At 39.5% G+C, this 27726-nt stretch overlaps 1 protein-coding gene and 1 long non-coding RNA gene across 3 annotated transcripts in view; one reads left to right on the forward strand and one right to left on the reverse strand.

Annotated features, from left to right (window-relative positions):
• The window catches only part of FAM81B (family with sequence similarity 81 member B), a 53437-nt gene extending 36937 nt beyond the window's left edge, over window positions 1–16500 (reverse strand). For both annotated transcript variants that reach the window (XM_033179102.1, XM_033179101.1), the window contains exons 1-3: window positions 16330–16500; window positions 14948–15051; window positions 11742–11806 (exon numbers count right to left, since the gene is read on the reverse strand). In XM_033179102.1, the coding sequence (XP_033034993.1) occupies window positions 11742–11806; window positions 14948–15051; window positions 16330–16339 (179 nt within the window). In that variant the 5' untranslated portion in view covers window positions 16340–16500. The remainder of the gene's footprint in view (window positions 1–11741; window positions 11807–14947; window positions 15052–16329) is intronic.
• A 115-nt stretch (window positions 16501–16615) lies between these two features.
• Window positions 16616–27726, forward strand: part of LOC117064430 — a 42234-nt gene continuing 31123 nt past the window's right edge. The window contains exon 1 of the long non-coding RNA XR_004429451.1: window positions 16616–16796. This is a non-coding gene — a long non-coding RNA (uncharacterized LOC117064430). The remainder of the gene's footprint in view (window positions 16797–27726) is intronic.

Genomic DNA, 27726 nt, shown 5'->3' on the forward strand with positions numbered 1-27726 from the left:
AGCCTCCTGGGAAAATAAAGCTTTCAGCAAGCAATACAGAACTGAGGGTTAGCAAGAATATGGGAGCTAAAGTAAATCAGCCCCAGAGGGATGTGACAGCTCATGTGAGACAAAGTGCAGAAAGAAAGGAAATGAGTTACACAGTTATTCAGAGGTTAAAAAACTCCTGGACTGACTATGATTTTGACAAAAAGGTTGAATTAATGTGGCTTTCCATCCTCTCTCCCTCACAAAATCCTGAAGGACTTGGAGAAGGTGAAAAGCCCCTGGGGTAGTGGGGGCTATTTTAAACTGGTGCGTGTGTGGATGATGCTGTGGATGCCACGATGTGCCCCCCAGCTCCCTGTTCAGGAAGGAAGGACTTATACCCCTCAACTGTTGGGAGTGCTGCCAGCTGGCAGACCTCAGCTGTTAGCTTTCTCTGAGAACTGCCTTGTCAAGGTCATGCCCACTTTCTGGGGCAGCTTCATTCAGTGATTGGACAGTGTGTGGGTATAAAGGCCTGGCATGCTTGGTCTAACTCTGGACAACTTTGAAGGGCTGTCCCAGCTCCAGAGCTTCCTGTGAAGTTGGCTGCAGTCTTCTTTGGTTCAACTATTGGAGCCATGGTACCTAATGTATATAAAATCCATATATAACTAATTGAAGTTAGTTGGTTCAACTCACTTTATATAGTTCAACTATTCCTTCTGTTCAGTTCCATTCCTTTCCCTCCCCTTCCACAGGTGTTGATCCCAGTGTGGTCTATAATAAGCCTTCTATTCACCAGTCTCCATCTCAGAGTCTGTTCCCTGGGTAACCCAACCTGAGTCAGATGGCTGCATTGGCCTGGGACAGGGGACAGCTTGGGAGGGCTGTGGGAAGATAAAATGGGGCAAGGGAACAACGTAAGTCTGCTCTTCTTCTCTGTTGCCTTGGGACCAGTTGCTCTGACTCATGTGAAATGTCAAACTGTTCTAGGTGTCCTCTAAAGAAAGATTAGACAGGGCAGAGAGACTGTGTTGGTAAGGAGTTGGAGCAGTAACAATAACAACAAACTTGGGGAACAATTGACTTTGGGGAGTTGCTGCCACCTTGCTCCACTTCTAAATGTCCCCAGGGTGGGAAAGCAACTGCCCTCCTAAACCTGCTTCTTCCTGGGAGCAAAAGGTGAAGACCTGACAGGAGAAGTTATTCTGTGGAATAGGGAGTGGTTTTCTGGTGCCTGGGGCTCATCCACACCCCACCCCTGGACTCACTGGAGCTGACAAGGCTGCATTGGAGACCAGGATCTGGCTGAAATGCCCAGGGGAAGTGAGTTCAAAGGCCAAATTAACAGGATTTTTGAGGAGCACAGCCTTTTTAAAAGTAATTAACCTACAAATTAACAACCTACTAGATTACAGATTCCCACAAAAGAGAGATATTAAAATGTACACAATAAATTTTTAAAACGCTAATAAACATATTAAGAGAGAAGATAATAGAAAGTATTAATAAAATAAGAAAAACTAGAAAATGTAAAAAGTAAACAAGTAGAACCATTAGGTATGGAAAATACAATTGAAATAAAAAATAAAAGGTAGGATAAATATGACAGAAAAAATAGCTAAGGAATGAATTAGTGATTTGGAAGACCAGACTGAGGAAATTTACGAGGCAGAACAAGGAATGGTCCACAAGTTGGAGATGTCAGGGTCACGATATGAAAGTTATGGATTCCAAAATCAAATATTAACATTAACTCCCACATTTTCTCTTCATTCCAACAATAAGCAGGGGACCTTAATGCTACTCATGTGCCCTAATAGGGTAGCTGCAGAAATAACACCCAGAAGTATTCTTAGACTCCAAACCCAGTTTGTTTAGTTCTTTCTTCCTTTCTTGATCCTGGCTACCATTATCTTTTCCACTTTTCCTCCTAACAAATAACACATCCTCCATACGGCAGCTAGAGTGGTCTTTCTAAAGTGTAAATGGTAGCCCTCGACTACTTAAAACCTTCCTATAGCTTATCCATTCTTTCAGAATAAAATCCTATCTCTCCTTTCTAACCTCATCTCCTCCCATTCTTCCCTCCATTTATCTCATTCAACCAATAGGCCTTCTCTCATAATACCCCATTTTATCTTCTCCAAAGCATTTGTCATTACCTAAAATTATCTTATTTACTTGTTTCTGTTTATTGTCTATCCTCCATCACTAGAATGAGAGCTCCCTATGTGAGGCACTTTTCTAATGTGTTCTGCACGGTCCCCTAACATTGAGAAGAATGCATGGCACATAGTAGGCAGTCAATAAATATTTGTTGATTGACGGACTGATTTCTCTACCTGGACTGTTCCCTTAAGACTCAGTCGTTGAAAAACTAGACAAAAAAAAAAAAAAATGGTTCCATAAAGTCACAGTTTGTTGGAGCCTCAAGACATAGTTTATTCTCTTGAGCAATATAAAATAGTCTCAGCATAGGTGAGATTCTTCTTTTCTTTTTTTTCAAATTGAATATTTCATTAACATGGTAGTTGTTTTTGTAACACGTGTACACACACTTGCACACTCAGAGAGATTCTTCTTTTCTATCACCTGTAAATCTGAGGTGCAAAGAAAACTTTGCCAAGGGGTTTTGTGAGTCAGATTGCATTTACCACTCATTTGGTTCAAAAATGTTCTTTTGGAAAATCACCAAATGGTACCTACCATATATAAAATCCATTCCCCTAAAACCCCCACCATGCCGACAGTGCTACCCTGGATTGGATGTATGAGTCAGAGGCAGAAGGGAAGAAGATGCCAGGCTCTGCTGAAGGTGACACATAGCCTCGCGGTGGACTGCAGATTTGCTCATTATTTTCTTTGAACCAGTGTTGCTTTGTGGCCTCTAGACAATCTATAGCCCAGATTTGCCAGCAAAGGTACTTGATCTCCTGGTTTTCAGTCCTGTATAGACACTTATAAATTATGCTTCATTTCCCCCCAAATTTAGAAATTGTTTTCTCCTAGATGTTCTCAGTATGGCAGATACCATTGGTTACCCTCCCACCAGCCACCCCCACTTCTGCCTGACTTGATTCATCCTTCCTGTCCCCCATAGCCTTCTGGGGGGCAAACTAATCATAAGGATTCCATTCTTCTGGGTTGAGATGCAATTGATCATGATAAGAGCATGTGAAGCAATTCTGGCCCATGAGATGCAAAGAGAAACCTGCTATGGGGCTTCTGGGTAAAGTGTCTTTGCCTTCAAGAAGGAATACACAAGGAGAAACTTCCCTCTTCTTTGCTGAATGTTGTCCTGTCTGTGCATGATGCTTGGAACTACCAAAGCCATCTTGTGATCATGAGGAAAAAGGATATGGTGGAGAGAAAGGATAAAAAAACACCTGGCTGCTTAATGATGTTCTGAAGCTACTAAATTTACCAAACTCTGAATTTTTTTTTTTTTTTGTTATATGAGCTAAGCAGTATTCCTACATTTAAACCATTTTTGGCTAGTGCTTCTATTATGTGCAGCTGAAAGTATTGTGTGTGTATCTAGTCACTTACCAATAAAAAATGTCATTTCAAATAAAGATATATTAAGTACTTACTAAATATTTACTCTAGTTCATATACACTATTTACTCTAGTCCATACACACGTTTACTCTAGTCCATGCCTGTGATACTACATATTTAAATATAATTGCTCTGTTCCTCAAAGAACTTAGATTAATTCTGATTTCTCATACTTCAATTGGTATCACAGGGGAGGGTGAGGGAGGGAAGTTGTTAAAATATAGATTACTCCACTCCAACACAGACCTACTGAATCATAATTTTAGGGTAGGCAGGGAGAGTAAGAATATGCATTTTAAGCAAGTGCATAGGTGATTCTAAAGTATCCTAAAGACTACACACCACTCATTTGTTTAAGATTGGTCATGTGAATCAGCAAATAATATAAGGCAGGATATATAATGAAGTGCTAAAGTAGTGAACTGTGGAATATGAGCTCTCAAGTTCTGTAGACATCCAGAAGCAGCTTGGCAGGTTGGAAAGCAAGGTAGACTGAGGGTAGAATACAGGCTCCACCACTTACCAACCAAGTGTTCTAATTGCTTCATCTGTAAACAGGGTCAACAAGGCCTGTTTTGCTGTGTGGTTATAAGTTATGAGATAATAAGTGAGAAGCATGCAGTAGAGAGGGTGGTGAAACCAATGCCATACAGCTGTATGTCTGGGGTTAGGAGGGTCCCAGTGCCTCACTCTTGGGGGTGAGGTGCTGTTGGGTAATGTCAAGATTATATCCAGAAAGAGCAATGAAGGGGCAGACCCAAGCCAGCAGGTCTGTGGTCCTGTCTGTCAGGTCTGATTTCAATGCTGTGGCTATTTGGCCCATTGAAGGAAGCCTTTTAGGAGGGTATCACCTACTGCTATGCAAAGCTATTTGTCTGCAACCATGGAGACATTAAGTGGGATGCAAATGCTAGACTGTAGTTATTTCTTTTCCTTAATTTTTAAAGTTTATTTAAAAAATTTATTTTATGTTTAAGTGGAGAACTTTCCTTTTTGAAATTTCTTTTCAGGCCTGGGATTTACTATTAACTGCAGTCTTATTATTATTGATAATTCTTAAGGTTTAATGAAGCCCCAAATCATGGCTCTGTTTGGTTTTATTTACATGGTTCCTGCAAGATAATAGACAACTTATATTTTTTCCCTTTTTGCATTGCCACAAGGACAGAGAATATTGTTTTCCAATTGACCTTTCTAAATCAACCGTGGAAGAACAAACACATGAGTATGTCTCAATTTTCTAAGAGAGGTTCCTGACGAGGCCATTATTCAAATCATTATGTATTCCTAAAGATATAAACTGAGGGCTTTCCCTAGTAGTAAGATGTAAACTTAAGAACCTCACTGCTTTCTTAGTATGTTATGTATGTCAGTGGAACCTAGATCTAAATTTAACTATGAAAGGAAAGAAAGAACTGAATATTCCAGATGAGTGCAGATGGAGTCACCAGCCACAGGAGGAAAAATTCCTAGGGGGCCTTTTCAGAGAGATATTTGGGCTTCACATAGATCATTGATTATGTAGCTGACAACTGAATCCGAACAGATTTTCCACAAACTCTGAGTTCTATTTTTCTGTAATTCGGTGTGACTTGCACCAGCTGTGCTGTAGCTGGCAGATCAGCCGGTACATGGAGCCTCTCACTTCCCTGCCTGTTCTGTTCTTGTGAATAGAGTCCTAAATTTACTGAGGAGATTCTGATAACCATTTTGGCAACCTGTAATACTCAGAGAATCAAACTTGAAAATTTAACCTTTTTCTAGAACACAAAAAGGCATACTGAAGAAAGATTTCTACATTTTTATGAGATCTAATGTATGACTAGTTACGGTCTGAGTGCAGAGAGTCCTACAAAAAAAAAATCTAAAGTGAAATCTCAGGGAATATTTTGATGCCTCACAAAAATAATCTATGAGTGTGTATGTGGGGAGTGATGAAATAGAAAAAAACATTTTCTGTAGTTTCTGTGTTGCTTGTTTATAACCACCCTGGCAAGTGGATGTTTGTAGCTGGAGAAGCTTCCACTGCTGAGTTTTAGGTAGGGCTGAATGCTGTGGGGGCTGAGGCAGGCAATTTGAGTTCGGGTGGCCTCTGTCCAGGAGGAAGTACACCAGGCCAACAGGGCTAGGCCATCACAGAGCACCAGGAAGGGCCCAAAAAGGAGAACTCCATATAGTGGCACGGTCCAGAAGAGACTGGAGAGAGAACTGGTCATGATTCTTTTCCAGTGAAAAGTGATGCGCTCTATACGGCAGACTCCTCATGTTCAGTAGAATTTTTAATAAGATTGCAAAATGAGTGATGTGCCTGGTACAACTGGTTTTCCTTTATGTGGAGGCGTCAAGGTTGACAAAGGTTCCAAACAGAGTCCCTGTATCAGTGAGGACAGGGTGGATGTCTGGGTCATATTTACAGGTAAAGCATATGCAAACTGCAGTGCAAATTGTTTTGATGACGTTGGGAGTTCTTGTAGCATTTGTGGCCCTCTTGAGATACCATATTACCTTGCTCTTTGGGGGTAGGGGTGGGGGTGGGGGAGTGTTTAATGTGAGTCTCCAGGGGAAAGAACGCTGTACTTGGAGTCAGAAAACCTGGGTTCAAGTTCTATCTCTGTCACAAACTACCTTCAACCTCTCTGAGGTTGCCCAGAAGAGGGCTCCCTCTCTGTCCCGTGGAGAGAGGGACTCCTGACCCTCCCACTCGGCTGTTGAGATCAAGTTAAAGGATGTATACTTGAAATACTTTGCAATGTCTTGTAACCAAGTCTTGTACAATGTTGTATATATGTGTTCTAACAATTATTTATAATTATTAAATGGTGTTGTGGGTTGAATTGTGTCCCCCCAAAAGAAATGGTGAAATCTTAAGCTTAATACCTCAGTATGTGACCTTATTTGGAAATTGGGTCTTGCAGATATAAATAGTTAAGGTGAGGTCCTACTGGAGTAGAGTGGGCCCCTAATCCAGCATGGCTGGTGTCGATGTGAAGATGGCTGTATGTATGTATGTATGTATGTGAAGGTGGTTGTATGAAGACAGAAACACAGGGAGACACCATGTAAAGATGGAGGCAGAGATTGGAGTGACACATCTATAAGCCAAAGAGTACCAGGGATTCCCAAAAATCACCAAAAGCTAGGTGGGAGACAAGGAACAGATTCCCCTCAGAGCCCTCGGAAGGAACCAATCCTACTGGCACTTTGATTTTGGACTTCCAACCTCCAGAACTGTGAGGTAATAAATTTGTATTGTTTAAAGCCACCCAGTTTGTGGTAGGGAGTTCCCAGCCCAGGAGAAGTATAAGGAATTTATTATAACACTATCTTATTTCTATTTAGTGCTTATAGTCAATGTATCATTTTCATTGCATTCCCATCACTACCCTGTGGCATAAGTAAAATTTGTCTCTACTCAGGAGGAAACTGAGGCTTGGAGGCTGTGAGTCACTCAGCAGGGAAACATTCCAGTTAGCCTTTCCTCTTTCTCCTACATCACAGCAGCTTTGCTTGGGCCAGTTAGTGGCTCTTCCTGTTACATTCACACTTTTCTCAGAGGAGAAAGGTGTGTCTTTCTCTCTGCTTCTTAATATATAACTTGCTGCCAACATCATGTAATTTTTCACCAAGTCACCTTTCCTGTCTGGCTCACATCTCTCCTTGGAGTCCTAAGGGTCTTCTCAGAGACCCAGAGGTTGAAGGGGGCTCCCTCTCTGCTCTAGAGAACTGAGATCAGCATCAGCCTGACCTCAGTGGAGTTCTCACGCTTGAGCAGAAGGTCTTAAATGTGACAAGAATCCAGACAGCCTCCTGGGAGGGACTGAGCATCATTTGGGCAGCCCCTTCCCTTACTAATTGGGGGTCCCTATGGGTAATGTCCAGTCCCTGCAACTGTGCCCACTCTTAGCAGAGCCTTGCCCATCACAGGTGGCAGGAGGCATGAAAAGAAGAAAGAGAAAGAGCAAAAGACTGCACTGTGGCTGATAGCAGCACCATCCAACCTAATATCATCTATCCATAGAAAGTTCAACCAACAGAGTTTTGTCTTCCTTTCTCATGCATTGTAGTGTGAAATATCTGTGTGCATCATATAGTAACAAAAGCAATGCATCGCGGAATAATAGTGTCTGCCATAGTGCTAAGAAAAACCTTGAAAATGAATACTTTCAGACCCTGAACTCCATATTCCACTCATGAAGGGAAGTCATTAATCATTTATTATTTTGCCCATTTGACTTGCTGAAAGTTTTATGTATCCAGATTTTAAACATCATTCTTTGGTTGTCAGCCAGACCCTCATCTTCACAAAATGTACTCTTGAGAGAATGCCTGAGATACATGTTGGCTATAGCCCAGCCTGGAAAACTCCTCAGTATAAAACATCATTTCCTTGGCCTCCTTTTTGTTCAGGAAAGTTGGAACTTGCCTCATGGACAGCAGAAACCTGGGATTCATTCTCTCCAGAGACTACTAAATAGAATCCCAGATGCTATCATAGTTCCAATTTGTATTTCCCTCCTTTTCACCGCAGTCATCCTTGCCCACATTCTGTTGCTGCTACACCATAAGAATGTTCTTGCCTTAGAAACTTTGCTCTTTCCCCAGATGTCCACATGGCCAAATCCCTCACTTCCTGGTCTTTTCTCAAATGTCAACTTCTTAATGAGGCCTACCCCAGCCAGCTATCTAATAATTCGTTTCTCTGTTTCCTGCTAGAATGACTCCAAATGCATTATTAGATAGCTCCCTGAAGGAGCTTCTTGTCAAATTCTTATCACATTTGAAGGATTTTTGTCTGACTTGTTCACAGGTGTCTCTTCAAGTGCCTAGCATGTGCCTGGCACATAGCACATGCTTAATTAATAGATATTAAGTGAGTAAATGGTAACAACCAGTTTTTGAAGATCAAAGAATCGTAAGGATGAAAGAGACCTTAGAACGTATTTGATTCCACGGGGAAAAACTTCCCCCACCCCCAGGAGAGTCAGTTAAAGAAAAAAAGAGAAATTTATGGGCAGAATTGATTTTACATTAAAAATTAAATCCCATGGGAAAATAATATACATTCCTAAAGCTTAACCGCCTACTTTATTTCACAGGACAATGTTGATGAGAAATTGTGGGCAGAGTTGAGAAGTAGCAGGCACTCCTCACTGATCACTTGAAATCCCCACCCCATTTTATAGCATAGGCAGATATTGCTAGAGAAGAAATTTTCTTTTTCTCAGGGTCATATAGCTGATTAGAGGCAGATGCAAGAGTAGACCTGAGGTGTCCTGGCCTCCTTTTAGTGCTCTTTCCACCACCATCAGCAGCAGAAGAATCAGGAAAAAAAGGCTCTGGTACTTTTCTGCTCAGTTAAGCTTAAATGAGCATTGAATACACTATTGTAAAATTAGTGGATATCTGTTCATTGTGAATCAATGAACAAATGTGGAAATCCGAATTGTTACCTTTAATAGAATGTCACCATAATTGTTCTGTCAAAGATTGAAAGCATCCCTCCTTACCCTGCCCCATGGTTTCTTATGACCTAGCATTTATCAAGTACTAATAATGCTTGGATGCTGCTCCAACTGCCTGAGGCAGGAAGGGCTTTGTAAACACACCCCATCTGCCTGTCTCTTGAATGTGCATATGCCTGGCCCTAGAGATATTCCCTCATTGGCCGAGAATTACCCCTTTTGTCCCTGAATGTTTACTTTTTGAGTTGCTATTCTTTGCTGATAGTATTACCTGTAAATATACCCATATAGGTTTTAAGGTCAAACCTCTGAAGACCTGTAATAGATATTCAGGCCATTTAATGAGTTGATAATGACTTTTACTTAAGTACTCTGTTTGCCTGTCAAACCATTTGTTGTCACCCAACAAAAACTAGGAGTTGAAGGGTGAAGTCCGTCCTTCCTTCTTCCCTCCCTTCCTTCCTTCCTTCCTTCCTTCCTTGTATGTATGTATGTATGTATGTATGTATTATTTAGAGATGGAGTTTCAGTCTGTGACCCAGGCAGGAGTGCAGTGGTGCAATCTCTGTTCACTGCAACCTCCACCTCCCGAGTTCAAGCGATTCTCCTGCCTCAACCTCCCAAGTAACTGGGATTACAGGTGTGCACCACCATGCCTGGCTGATTTTTGTATATTTAGTGGAGATGGGGTTTCACCATGTTGGCTATGCTGGTGTCAAACTCCTGACCTCAGGTGATCCACTCACCTCCACCTCCCAAAGTGCTGGGATTATAGATGTGAGCCACTGTGCCTGGCCAGTGAAGTTATTTTAAAAACCATTGTTCTTTATTTCTATTTTTTTGGATTAAATATGTCAATTCAAAATGTCTGCACTGATTACTGAAATGCTCAAATGCTATTTTGCTTTTCCAGTTAATCAGCTGCTTTAAGCAGAGCTGTAACAATTTAATTGTTCTACTGTTACTTTCCATTTAATCTGTCAACTACTGTTTATCAAGTATATTCAGTGCACCATGATAGGCCACTGGAGGGGTATCAAAAATCATAAGGCCATAGAGTGCCTGCCTTTAGGGAGTTTGCAGCCCATTCTGAGAGATAAGAGAGAGACCAAAAGACAATTAACAATGTGAAGTCATAAATAGAAAGTTCTAGATATATGGTTTACATAGTAAGAGAAGGGATAAGGGAGAGATTAAGGTAGAAATAAATGTTGGAGTCAAGTAATCTTTATCATGCTTTTGCTTTGCATTATAGACAGTTTGTTCCTCTTTGTCTTCATTTTAATTTATCTGAAAGCCAGGAAATCCAAAAAGTTTATCTTGGACTGCTTAAGTTTGTTACCATTTTTCAGGAGTTTGTTTTCTCATCTCCTGAGATGTAGGTCACCAGCTTGAGCTAAGAAATCCACGCGGGTTCGTAATAGAATTTGACAGATCAGAAGAATGATTTTTATTTTCCATTTGTCATGTAGAGAGTCAGGTTGGGACAAGTTTCCCTTTTCTCCTTGGAAGATAAGCTAATATATTTATTTATAATAATTATTTTTGTGCATACTACATTCATTGTCCTTAACTCAGAAAAAAAGTCATCTATCCAAATATTGCATTTTTTAAACATTTAAAAATATTTTTCCCATGCTTGGTTTCATTTTGTTCTAAATCATAGACTTATAGTCAGATAAACAAATACAAGTTATGGGGAACATGAAAAAAGGGGCTAAAATACTGTGATTGAACTATTTGGAATGTATTAAATTTAACTGGCCAAAGGACAGGGGAATTTTTCTGAAAAAAACCGCAGTAAAAATTATGAAGAAATTTTATCATCTTAATTGTTCAAGATATTTTTTAAAAATCTAAGTTCAATGTGTATTTAGATTTTTCTCTTCACATGAACTCATTTCATTCATTTGGCCATTTTTTCTTCTGTGGTCATTATTATTAAAATCAGAATTATTTTAAAGCTGCAGTGAATTCTACGGAGTTTCTAGTCCAAACTGTTTGTTTTTCAGATGAAAAAACTAAAGCCCAGAGACATTATGGAACTGACTGATGTCACACAGCAAAGTAGTAGAAGGACTGAGACTAAATCCCCAGTGCCCTGAAAACATGAATGACAGCATTAGACCAAATCCTGCTTTGACATATGGAATAGAAAACAACTCAAATTAATATGCATTGTCTCTGCAATGCCACCTTCATCACTGGCATTCTCAGGTAACTTGGACAATGTGCATGTGTTAATAGTGTGTTACTCTGTTTCCAGGTGCCCAGAGTTGTCCCTCTGTGGTACACCTTTCCTGGGGGAGCTCCAGGTATGGCACTGTAAATAGCAGAAACAACAGTTTCTAGTGATTAGTGAAATATATTTCAAAATTTCCTGAGTTTTTATCATGAAATGTTAACAGATTTACTTGGTTTATTTTGAAGTCATGGTTAGCTATATCTGATATTGTCGCAATATGTAATATGTTGTGTTGCTTTTCACATAAATCTACGGGAACCTATGGAGGTCATTTAAAGAAAAGATAGTTAAATCTGCTTGTTCTGTCAATCAGAAAGGAACAGGATCAGGTTTGTCTTTCTGACATGATTTAGTGTCTCCTGAAGGCAGAGAGCTTAAGGTCTCATTCAGGCACATTCATTTCTGACTTAATAATTAAATACAGGATTTTTTCTTTCTTGCATGTGAGATTTGTCACAATAAATGCAGTTAATAGTTAAAACTAGTTGTAATTTACACACTTACTTGTCAACATATTCAACTAGATCTGTAGAATTCTTGGTTGACATTTTGGCTGGAGATAATCTTACCTAAAACAAAGGTTACAGATTCAGAATATATCATCTGCTTGTTTACAGATTACTTTTATGCAGTTTATCTTTAAAGTGTTTTAATTTTAAACAAAATATATACCATAGACCAGATAATCAGCCCAGTTAATCTTATACATGCCCCCTTTGTACTGCTAATGACTAAAAACAAAATTAAATTCTGTGGAGATACGAGAGAGCTGTATTTCATAGATTAGGTATCACAGTCAAGAAAACGTTTTTGGAAAAGTCAAAGCCATAGATTATTCTTAGATATTTTAAAAATGAAATATCTAATGATTATTGACTGAATTACTAAAGAAGTCTTTACAGAGTGAATGATTCCTGACATGCTGATTTCTAAGGAGAAACAGCTAATTTTCAAACACAACGCCCCGAACTAGAAAACTAGACTATCCAAGTACCTGGATGTCAGGTTATTATAGCCAGAGCACAGTCATATACATAATTTACTAACACTAAGTATAGCTGGCCATATGTACACTTAACTGGCAACTTCTAATTCAACAAAATGGTACTACTAGAAAGTTCTATTTTCATGAAAGTTGATAATTTGCAGCATTTTTATGACAGGAAAGAAGATGCCCAATGTACTCACTGTTTTTCATATCCCGAAAATGCCTTAAATTCTTTTAAGTTTAAAAAACAAGACAGATTTATCCTAATGTTAATAGCCTATTGCTGAACTGGATTCAATATGGAGAATATGAGTGGTATTCCACCTCAGTTAAAAACTTTAACAAAATATATTCCTAGGATATTTTTACTTGCTTTACGTTACTGTGTACTGTAATGGTGGGCAGAATATGTTAAGACTCACATACAGAAAGCATTCCTTTTTCAAATGCCCAAGGAATTACTACTTCTTAAGTTTTAAGAAACTTAATCGGATACCTCCCTCCTCTAAAAAACTTAAAGAAAAAAAATGTTAAGTCCATTATCAAGGATGCTAATAAAGAACGCATGACAAAGTCTCTCCTGACCCAGCCCTGTTGGTGGTGGGCGGGCAGAACAGGCTCAAGGCTGCTCATGAAGGAGCCCGTGAGCCCCCAGGAGAGAGCTTTTCCCCTCCCCGCATTGCTGAATGGGGTCTGCAATGGGTCTAATGCTGTTAAGCCATGTCTTCCCTTACAGAGTGTGGAAACTGTCCTAAGTCCCAGAGGACCTGGTACCTTTTAGCGTGGAGCGTGTTTTCATTCCTGTTTCCCACTGAAACAGTACTGAGTCCTGAGACTTCACCTACTTCATTGTCAGTTCTTTCCTCGTCACCTTTCCACCGCTCCGTCTGGTCTGTGGGGGGATCTATTTTTGGTATTTCCTCAGCAACCCATTGGTCCCTCCTTATGTGTTTGCAAACAGTAGTCCTCTCCCGTATTTGTAGAATGAAAGTGTACGATGAACACAGTGTCCAAGAGCACTAACTTCTCCTTTCTCCTTCTGAAGTGTAACAATTAGATCTATGTTTTATTTTTATTTTATTAATGTTTAAGCCTTAGTTGAAAGACCATAAGTAGTATCTTCTTAAAAACACACCTACAACACACACTTTTTTAGTGACAAATGTTAAGCACAACGATGGAGGAATATTTGGAAAAGTATAGAAAAGTTAAAATACAGAATAAAAATTCTCGCTTGTAATTTTGCTACCTAGAACAAAAGCCATTGATGTTGGCTTTTGGTGCAATTTTTTAAATGTAATTTTTAGGTATCTAAGACAGTATTTAAATTTTTTTTTTTTTTTTTTTGAGACGGCTCTGCCGCCCAGGCTGGAGTGCAGTGGCCGGATCTCAGCTCACTGCAAGCTCCGCCACCCGGGTTCACGCCATTCTCCTGTCTCAGCCTCCCGAGTAGCTGGGACTACAGGCGCCCGCCTCGTCGCCCGGCTAGTTTTTTGTATTTTTTAGTAGAGACGGGGTTTCACCATATTAGCCAGGATGGTCTCCATCTCCTGACCTCGTGATCCGCCCGTCTCGGCCTCCCAAAGTGCTGGGATTACAGGCTTGAGCCACTGCGCCCGGCCGACAGTATTTAAATTTTTATATCTTTGCTAATTGAACATAAGAGTCAGTTCTGTTTTATCCTCATTCCTATAAGCTAGGATGTTATTATATATAAAAATTGTCTCACAAACAACTTGATGGCTACTATGGGAATTTATCAGTTTTTATCCATTTCATAATGATACTTTAAAATATTATAGCTTTTTGGTTTTACGGGCTATGAAATACTTTCTTGTATGTGACATACTTTTATTTGACATGATGCCCTATAAAGTGGATATCATTACCTTTACATTAGTGTAAGGATGACATTAGTTACCTTATTATTAGAAACCCTTATTATGGAAAGAAATTAAGATGATTATTTTTATAGGTGAGGAGCTTCAGGATCAGAGAAGTACTAGACTTGCCCAAGATCATGTAGATGATGATGATAATCATACTATAGCCCTTCCTACTTGCTAAGCACTTACTTAGGTGACTCATTCAAACCCACAATAACTTTGTATGATAAGCCTAATTCACCCATTTTACAGAAGAAGAAACAGACAGGTTAAGTAATCATTTCACAGTCCCACAGCTAGTATGTGGTACAGCCAATATAATATATGCCAAAAATCAGTGTTTGATATTGTGCTAGTTCTTTATGTAACAAGTGACTGCATCTGCCTCTTGTTATGTAAATTACGAGGTGTTAAAGAAGTACAAAAAAAAAATCTAAAAACACTGCTTTAAAAAAATGTTATTTTTAACAGAGAAGATATGACAAGTTCTAATAAAGGAAACATTCTATTTAGCTATACTGTTTTTCATGTTAGAGATAAAGTCTGCACCTTGAGTTTATCATGGTTCCTTTTGAATCATCATAAAACATACATCATGATCAACTTAAAACAATATTAGCCCCATATATTAAAAATCAGTCTAATTAATAAAATTGTAAATCGAGGCCATTTTTCTTTTCAGCTTATGTTGTCAGCAGTCATTTTGCCAAGACAGAACAAACAGGAAATGTGGGAAAACTATTCTTCCAGGACTCTTAAACTCTCTAAGCACTCTAAGCTTTAAAAAAGCTGAGCAAAGTATTCTAATTTTAATGTAAATATTGAAAAGTACTTGCTTTCTTTTCTTGGTTATTGGCTGAGCCAGGAAGGGGGCCATCAGGTTCATCTGGCTGTTCCTCTGCAGTCGCAGTTGGAGAGGCACTTTTGTTTACATCCGTATCTAGGTAACCAGAATGCTGAATCAGGTGAGGAACTATGGCAAGTGAATTTTTGCAGTGTGGCTAATTTTTTTTTTTTTTAATTGAGGAAAATTTCTGTACATATAGCTTAGCTTAAAGGGAGGCTTTCAATTTGTTTTACATTTCCCCTTTCCTCACTTATCCCAATTCTCCCCCATACCCCTATAACATCTATAGTTAGCTAGAAGGGCATTTCTTTACAGATACTTCTATAAGACTTTTAGAAACTTTCTTAGGATCAGACAGCTCTAAAATAATCGGGAATATATTTTTTTAAAATTATACTTTAAGTTCTGGGATACACGTGCAGAACATGCAGGTTTGTTACGTAGGTATACACATGCCATGGTGGTTTGCTGCACCCATCAACCCATCATCTACATTAGGTATTTCTTCTAATACTATCCCTCCCCTAGCCCCCCAACCCCCAACCCCCAACAGGCCCCAGTGTGTGATGTTCCCCTCCCTGTGTCCATGTGTTCTCATTGTTCAGCTCCCACTTGTGAGTGAGAACATGCGGTGTTTGGTTTTCTGTTCCTGTGTTAGTTTGCTGAGAATGATGGTTTCCAACTTCATTCATGTCCCTACAAAGGACATGAACTCACCCTTTTTTATGGCTGCATAGTATTCCATGGAGTATATATGCCACATTTTCTTTATCCAGTCTATCATTGATGGGCATTTGGGTTGGTTCCAAGTCTTTACTATTGTGAACAGTGCTGTAATAAACATACATGTGAACGTGTCTTTATAGTAGAATGATTTATAATCCTTTGGGTATATACCCAGTAATGGGATTGCTGGGTCAAATGGTATTTCTAGTTCTAGAATCACCTCACTGTCTTCCACAATGGTTAAACTAATTTATACTCCCACCAACAGTGTCAAAGCATTCCTATTTCTCCATATCCTCTCCAGCATCTGTTGTTTCCTAACTTTTTAATGGTCACTATTCTAACTGGCGTGAGATGGTATCTCATTGTGGTTTTGATTTGCATTTCTCTAATGACAAGTGATGATGAGCTTTTTTTCATATGTTTGTTGGCTGCATAAATGTCTTCTTTTGGGAAGTGTCTGTTCATATCCTTTGCCCACTTTTTGATGGGGTTGTTTTTTTTCTTGTAAATTTGTTTAAGTTATTACCCTGCTGTGCCCAAGCCTTCTGAGGGTCTTCATTGGGATTCATTGGGATTCATCAAAAAGAAATATAAGATAGTGAAGTAGGAGAAATTTAGAGACCTCGAGTAGTCCATAAGTACCTGAACTCATGATGCTTGGATTTTCCAGCTTTATTTTTTGTTGATTTGATATTTTTGAAAAAAAATCTCCGGGATTTTTTTCTTTTTTCTCAGGACGCCAGAGTGCCAAGGAATTGTAATTGCATCCTAACTAAGGTCTTGCTGTTTCTGGGGCCTCTTCCCAAGGGTGACTTAGTAGCATTGTGACTGCAGGAAGGATCTGTGATGTCAATGTGGCTGGCCCTCACAATTGAAGTCAGGAAGTCCCTGGGATTTAGAAGCTTTTAGCGTTTTCTGTAGTGCTCATCGTCACACAAATCACTAAGCCCTTCACTTCTTTGTCTCATGGGGTAGGAAGTGGCTATTGTTAAACTGATATTTCACACTCTTCTCCTGATTTCATCTTCACAGTTTGAAAAGAGACCAGTTATCATCAAGTTGGACAAAGAGGAAATGAAATGCTGCGGTATTCCCAAATCTTTCTCCAAGTATGTTGGGGGGAAGCTAACTCTTCTAGGTTACAAGGAGACTTCACAGATAGTGCAGCAGTAACGAAACGTGACATGGGTCAGAGTTTTACAGAAATAAAAATATTGAACTTTGCCTTTGTAGGGGAAATTTTGTTCAGTTATTTAGCCAAAAAGGGGTGGATTGTTTTAGCTGTAAAATGTTTGTCCGAGTTTTAAAATTAGAATTTGCATGTTTGTTAATACTACTTGGCCTCCATATATGGAAATGATGCTTTGGCTAAGTTGTTATCCAAATTATGGTATCAGATTTGCCTTGTTTAAAGGCACACAATGTTCAGGATGCTGAGTGACAAACTTTGATCCCACAGATAAAGGACACCTATGATTTGGGCTTCCATACATATCCCCTAGTCCTAAGCTAAGCCCTTAAAACTCAAAGATGCAGTAGTTCATGGTTTGCAAGCAGTCCAAAAGGCTCATTATGCTACCCTAATCATCATTTTATGTAGTGCCAAGGGACACTGATGCACAGCAGTGATTAAGAGCAGGTGGCTATAGATTCCGAGAGAGTGTGTTGGAACCCTGACTCCTCAACCTACCAGTTATTTACTTTGGACAAAAGTACATCACCTCTTTAAGCCTCAGCTTTCTCCTCTGTGAAATGAGCTAATAATATTGATCCCATAAGGTGGTTGAGAGGGTTAAATGTAATAATATACTTACTGTGCTCAGCTGAGAGCGATGCCAGGAATCCACTAAAAGATAACTATTATTAGTGATTATTTTACAAGGTGCCAATTATCCAAGAAATAGACACAAGCAGAGTCTGTGTAAGAAAGAAAAACTAGATTTAACCTTGCTTAACGAGAAAAACTAGATTTAACCTTGCTTAACGACTTTTTGAGATTCTTTCTCTTCTTAAATTCAGCTTTTAATCCATGGTATTTGGTTAGAAAAATTGGCCCTACTAAATTGGACAACTTTAGTAGGTTTGTTCTCTAAACATAAATGGCTATTCAATTTTAACATAACAATGCACATAATATATATGTATATTATTCATGTCTGCCCTGCTTTGAATCTCTCCACCAAAATTCATGTTGAAATGCAATTGCCATTCTTTTTTTTTTTTTCTTTTCAAGACGGAGTCTCACACTGTCGCCCAGGCTGGAGTGCAGTAGCGTGATCTTGGCTCACTGAAAGCTCGGCCTCCCAGATTCACGCCATTCTCTTGCCTCAGCCTCCCAGGTAGCTGGGACTACAGGTGCCTGCCACCATGCCTGGCTAATTTTTGTATTTTTAGTAGAGATGGGGTTTCACCATGTTAGCCAGGATGGTCTCGATCTCCTGACCTCGTGATCTGCCCACCTCAGCCTCCCAAAGACTTGGATTACAGGTGTGAGCCACCGCGCCAGGCCTATTGCCATTCTAATAGTATTAGGAGGTAGAGGCTTTAAGAAGCGTTTAGGTCATAAGGGCTCTCTCCTCATGAATGAATTAAAGCCCTTATTGTGGAAATGAGTTAGTTATCATAGGAGTGGACTCCTGATAAAAAGGATGAGTTTGGCTTAGTTTCTCTTTCTCTGTCTTGCATGCTTATTTCTCTTCTTTTTATGTTATGATGTAATACAAAGATGTATCCTCTCTATCTTGGACTTCCCAGCCTCCGGAACCATGAGCCAAATAAATACCCAGACTTTGGTATTCTTTTTTTGGACAGAGTCTTGCTCTGTTACCCAGGCTGGAGTGCAGTGGTGCGATCTTGGCTCACTGCAACCTCTGCCTCCAAAGTTCAAGCAATTCTCATGCCTTAGCCTCCTGAGTAGCTGGAACTACAGGCGTGCACCATCACATCTGGCTAATTTTTGTATTTTTAGTAGAGACGGGGTTTTACCATGTTGGCCAGGCTGGTCTCAAACTCCTGACCTCAAGTAATCCCACCACCTCAGTCTCCCAAAGTGCTGGGATTACAGGTGTGAGCCACCATGCCAGGCCCCAGACTATGGTATTCTGTTATAGCAGAAGAAAATGGACTAAGACAGCTTCCCACTTGTCTAAAATGTGTATGCAAAATCCTTCCCAGAAGTCAGTAATCTTCGTATATCTTTCCTAATCTAGGGCTAATAAAAGCACAAAAATTAAAAATGTTCCATTTCAATCTTAAAAGTGGCCTTATACTATAACGTATTTAATATAGATCTAAAGACATAATCCTGACATGGTGGTCAGTGATGGGTGATAGTCAGTGCTGAGGGTCATCAGACAGAAACACTATGTGTTGTGCACTACACAACTCTCTGGAGCACTCATGGTAACACTGTAGATTTTCATATTTGTTACAATAATTTTTCAGGCATATATCATGAAAATATTTCATTTTAACAAAGAAAGAGGATAATTTTCCGACATGGAAGTAAAGGGTCTTGAGAAAGGGGCACCTATTTTTAACTTGCACAAGGAGTGTACAGTGAGGCACTGTCAATGACAGACTGCATATATGATGGTGGTCCCATAAGATTTTAGTGGAGGAGAAAAATTCCTATTACCTAGTGATGTTGTAGCCATCATAACATTGTAGTGCAATGCATTACTCATGTGTTTGTAGTGATACTGGTGTAAACAAACTTGCTGCACTGCCAGTTGTATAAAAGTATAGCACATGCAATTATGTACAGTACATAGTAGTTGCTAATGATAATAAACAACTATGTTACTGGTTTATGTATTTACTATGCTATACTTTTTATCTTTTTTATTTTTAGTTGACACATAACTGTACATATTTATGGGATACAGAATGATATTTAGATACATGTATACATTATGTATCGACCAAATTAGGGTAATTAGTATATCATCACCTCAATCATTTATCATTTTTTCGTGTTGTGAATATTTAAAATCCTCTCTTCCAGCTTTTTGAAAATACACAGTAAATTACAGTTAACCATTTTTACCCTGTAGTGCAGCAGAACATCAGAACTCATTTCTCCTATCTAGTTGTAATTTTGTTTTCATTAACATACTGCCTTCATTCTCTCCTCCCACTACCCTTCCCAGATTCACAATTCTATTTTTTATTTCCGTGAACTCAATTTGTTTTCTGCCGCATGTAAGTAACAACATGCAGTATTTATCTTTCTGTTCTTGGCTTATTTTGCTTGATGTAATGCCCTCCAGTCTCATCCACATTGCTGCAAATGACAGGATTTTATTTCTTTGTATAGCTAAATAGTATTCCATTGGTTATATAAACCACATTTTCTTTATCCATTCATCTATTGATGGACATTTAGGTTGAATCCGTTTCTTTGCTGTTGTGAATAGCACTGCAACAACCATGGGAATCCAGGTGTCCCTTTCATGTACTGATTTGCTTTCCAGTAGTGGGACTACTGGATCATATGTTAGTTCTATGTTTATTTTTTTCAGAAGCCTCTGCAGTGATTTCCATATTGCCTGTACTCGTTCACGTGCCCACCAACAGTGCATAAGTGCTCTCTTTTCTCTGCATCCTCAGCAGCATTTGTTAACTTTTGTCTTTTTGATAATAAGCATCCTAACTGGGGTGAGGTGGTATCTCATTGTGGTTTTAATTTGTATTTCCCTTATGATTAGTGGTGGTGAGCAGTTGAGCTTTTTTTCCACATTCCTATTGGCCATTTGTATGTCCTTTTTTGATAAATGTCTATTTAGAAAATTTGCCTTTTTTTTTTTTTTTTTTTTTTTGGCATGGAGTCTCATTCTGTTGCCTAGGCTGGAGTGCAGTGGTTCACTGTAACCTCTGCCTCCTGCGTTCAAGTGATTCTCCTGCCTCAGCCTCCCTAGTAGCTAGAGGTACAGGTGTGTACCACCACGCCTGGCTAGCTTTTGTATTTTTGATAGAGATGGGCTTTCACCATGTTGGCCAGGCTAGTCTTGAACTCTTGACCTCAGGTGATCTGCCTGCCTCGGCCTCCCAAAGTACTGAGATTACAGGTATGAGCCACTGCACCTGGCCCTTTGCCCACTTTTTAATCAGATGATTTGCTGCTGTTGAGCTGTTTGAGTTCCTTATATATTCTGGATGTTAATCCTGTGTCAGATGAATAGTTTGCCAATATATTTTCTCATTCTAATCGTTGTCTTTTAACCCTTTGATAGTTTTCTTAGCTGTGAAGAAGCTTTTGAGTTTAATATAATCCTGTTTGTCTCTTTTTGTTTTCATTGCCTGTGCTTTTGAAGTCTTTAAAATCTTTGCCTAATGTCCTAAAGTGTTTCCCCTATGTTTTCTTCTAGTAGTTTTATACTTTCAAGTCTTACATTTAAGTTCTTGATTCATTTTGAGTTGATTTTTTTAATATAGTGATGGATAGTATTCTAGTTTCATTCTTCTGCATATGGATATTCCATTTTCCCAGCACCATTTATTGAAGAGAGTACTCTTTTACCATTACATTGTTCTTGGCACCTTTGTCAATAATCAGTTGACTGTAAACATGTGAATTTATTTTTGTTCCATTGGCCTATGCATCTGTTTTTATACCAATACCATGTTATTTTAGCTATTATAGCTTTGTAGTATATTTTGAAGCCAGATAGCATAGTGTCTCCAGCTTTGTTCTTTTTGCTCAGGGTTGCTTTGGCTATTCAGAGTCGTTTGTGGTTCCAAATTTTAGGAGTTTTTTTTTTTTTTTTTTTTTCCTATTTCTGTGAAGAATGTCATTAGTAATTTGACAGAGAATGCATTGAATCTGTAGATTGCTTTGGGGAGTGTGGTCATTTTAAGAACATTAATTATTCCAAGCCATGAGCATTGGTCTTTTCATTTGTTTGTATCCTCTTCAATTTCTTTCATCAGTGTTTTATGGTTTTCAGTGTAGAGGTCTTTCACCTTTCTGGTTAAATTTATTCCTAGACATTTTATTTTGTTGTTAGTTATTTGATTTCTTTTTCAGCTAGTTCGTATATATATAAAATGCTATTGATTTTTGTATGTTAATTTTGTATTCTGCAAATTTACTGAATGTATTTATTAAGTCTAAGAGTTTTTTTGTGGAGTCTAGGTTTTTCTAAACATAAGATCATGTCATCCTCAAAGAGGGACAATTTGACTTCCTCTTTGCCAATTTGGATACACTTTAATTCTTTCTCTTGCCTAATTGCTGTGGCTAAAACTTTCAGTATTATGTTGAACAGGAGTAGTGGAAGTGGGCATCCTTGTCTTGTTCCAGTTCTTAGAAAACGACTTTCAACTTTACCCCATTTTTTCTAATTTTTAAACATTTCTGTTAAAAACTAAGACAAACACACACATTAGTCTAGGCCTACACAAGGCCAGTATCATCAATAGTACTGTCTTCCATCTCTTGTCCCACTGGAAGATCTTCAGGGGCAATAGCGTATAATGTTAGCTGTGAGTTTGTCATATGTGGTCTTTATAGTATGGAGGTACGTTCCTTCTATGCCTAGTTTGTTGACAGTTTCTATTATGAAGCAATGTTGAATTTTGTCAAAAGTTTTTTCGAATATATTGTGATGACCATATCATATTTTTCTGCATTCTTTTGATATGATGTATTACATGCATTGACTTGCATATGCTGAACCATCCGTATATCCCTAGGATACATCCCACTTGATCATGGCGTATGAGCTTTTTGACATGTCATTGTATTTGGCTGTTGTATGCCTGATGTGCATAGATGCAAAAATTCTCAACAAACTATTTTGGAACAAGAAATGGAAGACAGTATAGGCCTAGGCTAACATGTGTGTGTCTTAGCTTTTAACAAAAATGTTTAAAAATTAGAAAACATAAAGTTTTAAAAATAGAAAAAAGCTTATAAATAAGGATATAAAGAATGAACATTTTTTTGTACAGCTGTGTGATGTGTTTGTGTTTTAAGCTATGTGTTATTACAAAAGAGTTAAAAATTAAAATGTGAAGTAAAAAATTATAGTAAGCTAAGGTTAATTTATTAAAGAAAGCAAAGGTTTTAAATAAATACAGTATAGCCTAAGTGTACAGTGTTTATAAAGCCTACGGTAGTGTACAGTAAAGTCCTAGGCCTTCACATTCACTCATCATTCATGCACGGACTCACCCAGAGCAACTTCCAGTCCTGCAAGCTCCATTCATGGTATGTGCCCTACACAGGTGTGTCATTTTTTATCTTTTATACCATATTTTTACTCTACCTTTTCTATCTTTAGATACATACATACTTACCATTGTGTTGCAAGTGCCTTCAGTATTCAGTACTGTCACATGCTGTGCAGGTTTGTAGCCTAGGAGCAAGAGGCTATACCATCTAGCCTCGGTGTTTGGTAGACTACACCATGTAGGTTTGTGTAAGTGCACTCTATGACGTTCACACAATGATGAAATCGCTTGACACATTTCTCAGAACCTGTCCATTGTTTGATCATTGTAAAGCAATACATAACTGTACTTGGACTACTGACAGCCAGTATCCTGGGTATCCTCTGTTGTGCTGGCCTTAACTAGTCATGGGCCAAAGCAGCCAGTCATCATTGGCAGGCTGTGTCCTCCTTAACTCTCTTTCCTTCCTTCCTTCCTTCCTTCTTCCTTCCTTCCTTCCTTCCTTCCTTTCTTTCTTTCTTTCTTTCTTTTTCTTTCTTTCTTTCTTTTTTTCCCTCCCTCCCTCCCTTCCTTCCTTCCTTCCTTCCTTCCTTCCTTCCTTCCTTCCTTTTTTACTTTTGCCTTACCTCCTACCTGTTGTCTCAAGAGCTCTTAGGGTGTCCTTTGGGTCTGCCTTAGGGCTCCTCATCTTTCCTTGTGCTATTCTGATTTTATCTGCTCTGGCCTTCTAGTAATCTCTAATGTGTTTAGCACTTAATATTTAGGAGATATTCTTCATGTTTCACCTCATCATTTTTACAAGTGAGGCTGCACAGGTATGAATATCCTGATTTTACAGATAACATTTCAAGGAGGTTCAGAGAAGTCAAGTGACTCACTGAAGAAACTGGTGAAACTCTGACTGAGTAGACCTCAGGCCTGCTGACCCTTAGTCTTGTGTACCATTCCTCCCAGGATGCATCACACTGAATTCCACTCAAGTGTGGGGCTTTGACTTCCATTCTCTTCCATTCTGTGTTTAAACCCAGTGGAGAGACTAGGGTTGCTATTTCAGTGAATGGGGCATTTTTGAGGCAGGGTATATTTTCATTCCCCTCAAGCTGAGTGACTGACCTCTCTAGTCTTGAGGGAGATGACATGGATCATCTGGTAAAGTAGTTAGAAACATTTTTTCTGGCAACAGACTACCAAATTCAACTCTCCTCTCTGCTGCTTACCAGCTGGATAGTCTTGCAAAATGATATAATCCTGTTTTCCATCTATAGAATGGGATGATGATAATAGCACAATATTAATAATTCCATAACAGTGTAATATTATAGAAAGTAATCAGATGTATAAAGCTGTTAAAACATGGGCTAGAGCACAGTAAGCACTCAATACATCTTAGCTCATGTTCTCTTAGGTCTAACCATGTCTGTTTTATTGAATTTTCTAGGTGGGTTTCTTAGTAGGAACTCAATAGCTGTTAAACGAATAAATGTAAGACTGTACTTTAGCCATGAAAGACCCAGCCTGTGGAAGGAGCCAGAGGCCAGTTTCCATGCACTATTTCTGAATGGCCCCAGTCTCCCTCCTAGTGCGTGGATCTGACCCGTCTCCCATTACCACAAATCTCATTCTAGGAACCTCTACCACTGACTCAGCATCAAAGGAATTCTCTAAGATTTCTAGAACCATTTATTTAAGAACAACTCTCAGCACCTCCTAATTTAAGGAAACGATTGTTCTGGGAACATTAAGAAAATGTTGAAAGTCTCCTTTTCTCAAGGAGAGAGGGGTGAGCCCACAGCTGACTTGTAAATCAGGGCAGCCAGGGCTACTTTATATGGTCATACAGTTCCACCATCCTGGCTTCTCACGCTTCCTCAAACTTGCTTGGCTAAACCAAACCTAGGCGAAATCCATCTCTCTGCTCACTCTGCCTGTATTTTTGCAGCAGAACATGGCTGGGAGAAAACATGCAACTGTGTTGACTGGCCTCCAAATTTATGACTACAAACCTTAAGTGGGTCCTTAATGCTTCCTGGCAATTATAGTATCAGATTTCCTTAGTTCATCACTCTCCTACTCGCCTAGATGACTCTCATGCCTTTCCCTCTGACCTCAAACTACCATCAGCTCCCCTGTCACCTGCTGACCTTTCCATTTTACTTCCCCAAGAAAACAAATAATCAGAAGGAAAATTTGACAACCTCCACCCCCACCCCTATGTCTATCTGTGACCTACATGCACCCGTGTCCATATATTCTGCCTGCTCCTGTTTCAGCAGATGAACGATCTGTGCTCCTTGTTAGGGCCAATGCCCAGTGGTCCTCAGATCTCACTCTCTCTCAACTACTCAAGGACATTGCTCCAGGGATTTTCCCCTCTTCCCTCTTTATTGGATCATTTTCATTGGCATGCAAGCATACATTTATTTCTCCCACTGACCTTAAAATAAATAAACAACCTTCTCTTGATCCTATAATATATCCCCTTCCAGCTACCACTCAATTTGTTCCTTTTCTGCACAAGAACGTTCCCTGAAGTGTTGTTTATATTTTTCTCTTCATAGTTTCTCTCTTTGCTATGGCCTGAATTGTGTCCTGCCCCCTCTGATTCTTACGTGGAAGCCCTAACCACCAGTGTGGAGATAGAGTCTTTTGGAGGTAATTGCATGTAAATGAGGTCATGGGGTGGGGTCCCAGTCTGACAGAGTTGTGGCCTGAAGAGAAGGAGGAAGAGGAAGAGGTTGAGCATCGTGGCTCACCCTCATGCCTATAATCCTAGCACTTTAGGAGGCTGAGGCAGGAGGATCACTTGAGCCCAGGAGTTCAAGACCAGCCTGGACAACCTAGTGAGACCTCATCTCTACAAAAAAATTTAAGAAGTTAGCTGGGCATGGTGGCAGCGAGTGCCTATAGTCCCAGCTGAGACTGAGGCGGAAGGATTGCTTGAGCCTGGGAGGTCAAAGCTGCAGTGAGCTATGATTGTGCCACTACACTCTCTCCTAACAACAGAGCAAGACCCTGTCTCAAATATATAATAAAAATAAAAAAGAAGGAGGGAGAAAGAGAGATCACTATCCCTCTGCCATATGAAGACACAGGGTCTGCAAGCCAGGAAGAAGGCCTCACCAGGAAACAAATCTGCCAGTGCTTTGATTTTTGACTTCTAAGCCTCCAGAACTGTGAGAAAATTAATTTTTGTTGTTTGAGCCAGCCAGTTTGGTATTTTGTTAAGGTAACCCAAGTAGACAAAGATACTCTTGAACTTTCCCCAGCCATGTTCTACTGTACAGATATGGGCAGGAGTACACAGAGAGATGGATTTAATTAGGGTTTGGTTTAGTCAAGAAAGTCTGAGGAAGTGGAAGACGCACAGGATGATGACATGGTTTGACCATGTAATGTAGCCCTTGCTGCCTTGATTTCGAGTCAGCTGTGGGCTCACCCCCTCCCCCACAGAGAGATTAAGTTTCTTGACGACAGGGGCTTTTTTTTTTTCTTCCTTATATTTCTCCTTACATTTCTCAATGACCTCAACACAATGATGCCTTAAATTAAGAGGTGCTCGGAATACTTCTTAAAGAACTCCTAGAGAATCTCCTGATGCTGAGTCACTAGGTAGAGGATTTCTATCTATCCCTTATAACTTCTATTGATGCTGCTCTTGTCAAGGTCCCCAATGATCTGTTTATCAGTAAATCCAGTGGTTAATTCTCAGCCCTCATCTTACTTGCCCGCTTATCAGCATTTGACAGAGTTGACAGCTGTCTCCTCCCTGATACTTTTCCTTTACTTCTCTCCCACTTTTCTGCTACTCCTTTTCATGGATTTCTCATTCGTCTTCCTGACTTCTGAGTGGTTGATCCATCATCTCAGTTGCCTAGACCTTTCCTGAAAATCCTGCATCCTTGGAAACCCCTCCCCTACCTCTGAATGTTGACGTACCCTAGAGCTCGGTCCTTGGACTTCTGCACTCGCTGCCTTGATGATCTCCCCTAACCTAATGGCTGTAAGGTGATGTTGCCTCAAATCCCCTTCCCTGAAAATCTGCTCCCCTCATAGTGTTTTCCACTGCAGTAAATGGCAATAGCCTTTTTTCTAGTTTGCTCAAGCCCCAAACCGTGGAATCCTGCGTCACCCCTCTCCTTCTCTCATATCCTACTTATTTACCCCACCTTTAAAATATATTCAGAATTGGGAATTTTCTAGCTGCTTCCTCTGCTAGTCCAAGCCACCATTATGCTAGCCCAAGGCATCATTCTTTCTCCCCTGGATGATTGCAATGGCTTTCTAATGCATTTCTTACTGCAATGGATTTCTAAAACCAATCTTGCCCCCTCTCATAAGTTATTCTCAACAAAATAGTCAATGAGGTCAAAGTTAAGGCTGAACATGAAACTCTATTCAAAATCCTTCAAGATTTTCCATCTTGCTCAGAGTAAAGGACCAAACTTTTCTAAGATCTGCAAAACCTTCTGAGGCAATGTGACAGGGTCCTCCCATTGCTGCTGACCCCATCTCCTGCTACTCTTTCCCTTGCTTACTCTCCTCCAGCCATGGTGGCCCCCTTATGATTCTTTGAGCACACAGGCAGGCCCTTGCCTCAGGGCCTTTGACTTTGCTGTGGCCTCTATTTAAATGCAATTTCCCTAGATCTTCCCTCTTTACCCCCTTACTTGCTTCTCAACTTTACTCAAATGTCACTTTCTCAGACAATCCTTCCCTGACCATCTAAAACCACTGTTTCCTTTCATATGACACATACTTCCTGTTACTATTTACCTATCTAATATATGTAAGAGTTAAAGAAAGAGGAAAGAAACATGAAGAACAGTTCAACAGTCAAAGACAGGTTTATTTTGGAGGATAAAC

Source organism: Trachypithecus francoisi, unplaced genomic scaffold (genome assembly GCF_009764315.1).
Source record: "Trachypithecus francoisi isolate TF-2019V2 unplaced genomic scaffold, Tfra_2.0 Lachesis_group2, whole genome shotgun sequence".
NCBI classification, from domain to species: Eukaryota; Metazoa; Chordata; class Mammalia; order Primates; family Cercopithecidae; genus Trachypithecus; species Trachypithecus francoisi.